At 51.8% G+C, this 5,397-nt stretch overlaps 1 protein-coding gene across 1 annotated transcript in view; it reads left to right on the top strand.

The window, feature by feature from the left end:
• The first annotated feature begins 6 nt into the window (after positions 1-6).
• RILPL1 (Rab interacting lysosomal protein like 1) overlaps positions 7-5,397 on the top strand; it is a 15,721-nt gene continuing 10,330 nt past the window's right edge. The window contains exon 1 of the mRNA XM_049619588.1: positions 7-743. Coding sequence (XP_049475545.1) covers positions 191-743 — 553 coding nt within the window. The 5' untranslated portion in view covers positions 7-190. The remainder of the gene's footprint in view (positions 744-5,397) is intronic.

The following is a 5,397-nucleotide window of genomic DNA, read 5'->3' as shown; positions in this document are numbered from 1 at the left end:
GGCTCGCGGTCCGCCGCCCCCGCCCATGCGGACGGCCGCCCGCCGCCCGGTGCGCCCTCGCCCGAGGGCCAGCTGAGCGCGGACCGCCCGCGGCGGCGCGAGGTGGGCCCGGCCCGGCGCTGCCCTCGACAGCGGCAAGTTTGGGAGTTGCACTAGTTTGCGGGGTGGGGGAGAGGCCGGGCGGGGGGCCATGGAGGAGGACCGGGGGTCGTCGCTGGCGGCCGAGTCGGCGCTGGAGAAGAACGTGGCGGAGCTGACCGTCATGGACGTGTACGACATCGCGTCGCTCGTGGGCCACGAGTTCGAGCGGGTCATCGACCAGCACGGCTGCGAGGCCATCGCGCGCCTCATGCCCAAGGTCGTGCGCGTCCTGGAGATCCTGGAGGTGCTGGTCAGCCGCCACCACGTCGCGCCTGAGCTGGACGAGCTGCGCCTGGAGCTGGACCGTCTGCGCCTGGAGAGGATGGACCGCATCGAGAAGGAGCGCAAGCACCAGAAGGTGGGCAGCGGCCCCAGTCTGCCCATCCGGGGAATGGGGCCGCTGGGACCCAAGGGCCCTTCAGCATCCCGCAGCTGTAGGCGCGCACGTTTGTGTACGCAGGGACTAGACGAGGATGAGAGAGGGAGGGAGGGAGGGAGGCCCCTGGCCCTCTTTTGTCCAGCCAGCGCCACCTGGCATATACTACCTCAGAGATTAGGGCAGTCCTTTGGAGTCAGACCTGAGTTCCAGTCCCACCTTTACCGTCTAATAGCTGTGTGACCTTGGGTAAGTTACTTAACCTCTCTGTGCTTTATTTCCTCGCATGTCAAATGGTGATGGTAATAAGGCCCACCTCATTAAGAATTAAGTGTGATATATCTAAAGCGCTTAGATGATATTATTTTCCAGAAATGAAATAAGCCCTCTGCCCTTCAGTCAGGCCCCTTTCTTCTTCTCATCCCCAAACCCCCCCCCCCCCCCCCCTCCCCCCCCCGTAGCAAAGGGGATGTGACCTCCAGCCACCCAGCTCATCAACCCCCAGACTCTGGGTTTCTATTTGCGAATTGTTCCCAGAATTCCTTCTAATTTATGAAACTGAAGTGCTTTCCCCTCCTTGATTTTATCTTTAATCTTCACGGAACTCTCTGAGGCAGGAATTGTCTTCGTTTTACAAATGAAGAAAATTGGGGGAGGGGGGATTTGCCCCAAATTAGTGCTGAGAGCATCCCAGGCCAGTGGAGGTAACTCTGGCGCCTCTTCCCCACCCAGGGGATAGGACACGATTTGGGGCAGCTTTAAGCTAAGCCTCTGCCCTGTGAACAAGAATTCCTCGGATGAATCAGGGCCTCTCTACTGGACTGGGAGTCTAGACAAGGTGCCTGGGGAAAAGGAAGTGGGAGATGTGTGGTTTCCTGCCCCAACCTCAGGCCAGGGAAGCTTCTGTCAGACCCTTTGGACAGAGAATAGGAGGAAACGCCTTTCCTAGGAGCAATCAGGGTGTCTGAGGGGGCTCTGGCTTGCTGTGTGGCCTCAGGAAATGTACTTGGCCTCTCTGAACCTCTCTGGCAGGCCATAACCTATTGTGTTTCAAGGAAAATAACCCAGGCTGTGTATGTAGTCTTAACCTCGGGGCAGAACTGCCAGTGGTTAAGAGCACTAGTGTTTGGGAGGTTTGACAGTGTTTGTCCTCATAGGTCCCTGTGCCCTGAGGTCAGGAAGGAAACTCAAGCTCCCAAGTGTTAGGCAACATTTCCAAGATCATGCTCGGAGCTTGAAAATGCCCCAGCCCTGTAATTCATGTCAAGTTCCCAGGGACTTTGGAGCCAGACAGCCTGGCTTCAAACCCTGCCACTGTGTGATCTTAGGCAAGTCAGCTCACCTCTCTGTGCCTCAGTTTCCTCAGCTGTAAAATGGGGATAATAGTACTCATCTCATAGGGTTGTGGGGAGAATTGAAGGGTTGGTTAACTTCCATAAAGTGTTTGGGACTAGGCCTGGCCCATCGTGAGGGCCTTACAAGTGTTAGCTGTTGTCTTTAGGCCTGGATAGGCTTTCAATGAGGTGTTCATGGTCTGATACTGGGGACCCCACTCCCAATCTCTTTTAGAGAGTCAGGGGAAAGGATCTTTGAAATCCCCTCGTGTGGCTGCCAAGGGGCTTAGCCCGGGTCACACAGAAGTCCCAGCGCCTCTGTTCCCACCCTTGACGTTGGAATTCTGCAGCAGCTGGGCTGGGGGACATCCTTGGGAGCCATCGGAGGCCGCTAGGCTTGGAGTCAGATGGCATTCCCAGCCAGCTGCACTTGTCACTTCTGGAACGCCGTCAGCCAGGAAGTAAACCCCAGCGTGCTCAGAGCTGAGGCTTGTTTGTAAACACTGAGGACGATCTCTCCTAAATCAGAGGGCAAAACCCTCTTCCCATCCCAGCCCCTTGTTTACTTTTCTTTGTATTCTTGGGATCAAGAGAGACTTCTCTGGGTTTTTTTTTTCTTGTGGTCTCAAAGGCTCTTCAAGGTGTTATTTCCACAAAAATCTTCCTAACATGTCCTTGGTCTTATCAGTTTGTTCATTCCTCCCTCTTTTTTCTGCCTCACCCCCCTCCCTCTCTCTCTCAGCACAACGCATGCACCCTGTCTTCCGCCAACTCCTCCCCTGAGCATACCCCCCTCCCGCCCCCAGATTTAGTCAGTTCTGCTCATCACACAGACTCAGGCCACAGTCTTGACATGTTCTGTCTATCTGGTTACTCAGTCTGCAACCCCGTTGATGGGCCACAGCATGCAAAGTGCCCTCCTAAGTGACATGGGCAGTGCAGAGACTAGGAAAGCTGGATCCTCATCTCAGGCAGTGGGTGGGTAACTGGGAAGACAGGAAAAATACCAACAGGCTTAGAAAGCAGTGGCTGTGCGGATACAGTTGTCTATATTGTTAACAGGATATGTTGTTCATTTGCTCATTCAACAGATGTATTTATCCAGCACCTGCTATGAACTGGGCACTGTTCTGGGCACTGGGGAGACAGCAGTGACCACAGTAGATGAGGTCTTTGGACCTGACTTTCTAGTGCAGGGCTGTCCATAGAAATATTATGTGGTGGGGGGTGGGGGATGCCCGGGGTGGCTCAGTTGGTTAAATGACTGACTCCTGATTTCAGCTCAGGTCATGGTTCATGAGATCGAGCCCCATATTGGGCTATGAACTGACAGTGTGGAGTCCGCTTGGGATTCTCTGTCTCCCTCTCTGCCCCTCCCCGACTCGTGCACACACACTCGCTCTCTCTCTCAAAATAAATAAATAAACTTAAAAAATAATATTATGTGACTTGTCACGTTAATAAAAAGACACAGATGAGGTTAAAAAAATGTTTGATATCTTATCAAACCAAGTCTTTGCAAAATATTATTTCTGCATGTAATCAACATAAAAATTATTTTTTATTGAGATATAATTGACATATAACATTGTATTAGTTTTAGGTTACAGCATAATTTTTTTTAATGTAATTTTTTTTATGTTTATTTATTTTTGAGACAGAGGGAGACAGAGCGCGAGTGGGGGAGGGGCAGAGAGAGAGGAATACACAGAATCTGAAACAGGCTCCAGGCTCCGAGCTGTCAGCACAGAGCCCGATGCGGGGCTCAAACCCACGAACTGTGAGATCATGACCTGAGACAGTCAGACGCTCAACTGACTGAGCCACCCAGGTGCCCCGCATAATTTTTAAAAAATGTTTATTTTGAGAAAGAAAGAGAGCAGGGGTGGCGCCTAGGGAGAGGGAGAAAGAGGGAATCCAGAGCAGACTCCTTAATGCAAAAGCAGAGCCTGATGCAGGGCTCGATCCCATCTACTGCAAGATCACGAGCTGAGCCGAAATCAGAGTTGGACGCCCAACCAACTGAGCCACCCAGGCGCCCCTAGGTGTGCAGCATAATGATTTGATATTTATGTGTATTGTGAAATTTACCATCCATCACCTCACATAGTTACTCAAATAATTATTAAATAGGTATTTTGCATTTTTTTCCCTATGTCTTTGAAATCTGATGCGTGTTTAACCCTGTTGCACGTGCTAGTTCAGACCAGCCACAGTTCAAGTGCTCAGCAGCCACATGTGGCTTGTGGCTACTCTATCGGATTGTGCAATTCTAGTGTAAGGAGATAGGTATTTTTTAAAGTTTTAAAATTTTCGGCTTGTGGGAAGTGCCATGAAAAAAATAAAAGAGTGATATGAAAGAGACTGACTAGGATGGGACAGTCAGGAAGGCTTCCCTGAGGAGGTGACATCTGGGCTGAGATCGGAATGAAGTGTGGGTACCCTCCACAGAGAGAGCTGGGGGAGGGGCGTCCTAGGCAGACACCACAAGTGCAAAGGCCCTGTGGTAGGAACGGGCTTGGTGTGTTCAAGGAACACAAAGAAGGCCAGTGTGGTTAGAACAGAATGAGTAAGGAATACGGGTGGGGGATGAGGTCAGGGAGGTGGACGGGTCTGATTATACTGGACTTAGTAGGCCCACATAAGGAGTTTGAAGACTCTTAGTCCTGAGAAGGCAAAGGAGGTGATCAGTCAGGGGTGACTTCCTGGGAGAGCCTCTTAGCTGGTGTGGAGGCAAGATTAAATTTGCTGCGGTCAGCTCAGAGGCAGGACCCACATGCTGCCCTGTGCCCCCTTTGAGGGAAGGAAAAAAACAACCCTGTGGGTTAAAGTCTGTATTCATCTATTGCTGCTGTAACGAATTACCACAAACTTAACTGGCTCGAGGTAACACAGTTTTGTTAGGATAATGCAGAATATGCTATTTATGGGTCATACCAACACGGATAATACTGGATAAAACTCTGGAGCTCAAAAATCAGAAAAGGGTTTCGCTGCGTCAAAACCAAGGTGTCAGAAAATTCATTTCTTCTGACAGCTTTCAGGGAGAATCCACTTCCTTGCCTTTTCCAGCTTTTGGAGGCCACCGCATTTCTTCGCTTTTGGCTCCTTCCTCCACCCTTACAGCCAACAGAGTACTGTTTTCAAATCTCTAGCTCTGACTTCTGTCGCCACATCATCTCTGACTCTGATCCTCCTGCCTCCCTCTTTCGCCTGTGAGGACCCTTTGATTACGTTGGGTCCACTGGATAACCCGGGAGACTCCCCATCTCAGGGTCCTTAACACCTGCCAAATTGCTGCGTGAGGTCACATAGTCTCGGGTTCCAGGGACTGGGATGTATGTGCACGACTTTGGGGGCCGCTGTTCTGCCTACCGCAGTCAGTTACACTTGACCGTTGCCCACTGGGACCCTCTGTGCTCAGCCTGTGCCAGATGCGAGCAGGGAAGAACCAGCTAGAAGAGCCACCTGCGCGTGGGAAGGCCGCATGCCCGCTCCATCGTTCCACCACCGCTTCCGCCCTCTGGCCCTACCCTTCACCTCCCT

The sequence above is a fragment of the Panthera uncia genome (assembly GCF_023721935.1).
Source record: "Panthera uncia isolate 11264 chromosome D3 unlocalized genomic scaffold, Puncia_PCG_1.0 HiC_scaffold_8, whole genome shotgun sequence".
NCBI lineage: Eukaryota > Metazoa > Chordata > Mammalia > Carnivora > Felidae > Panthera > Panthera uncia.
This window is presented reverse-complemented; position numbering and strand designations above follow the sequence as displayed.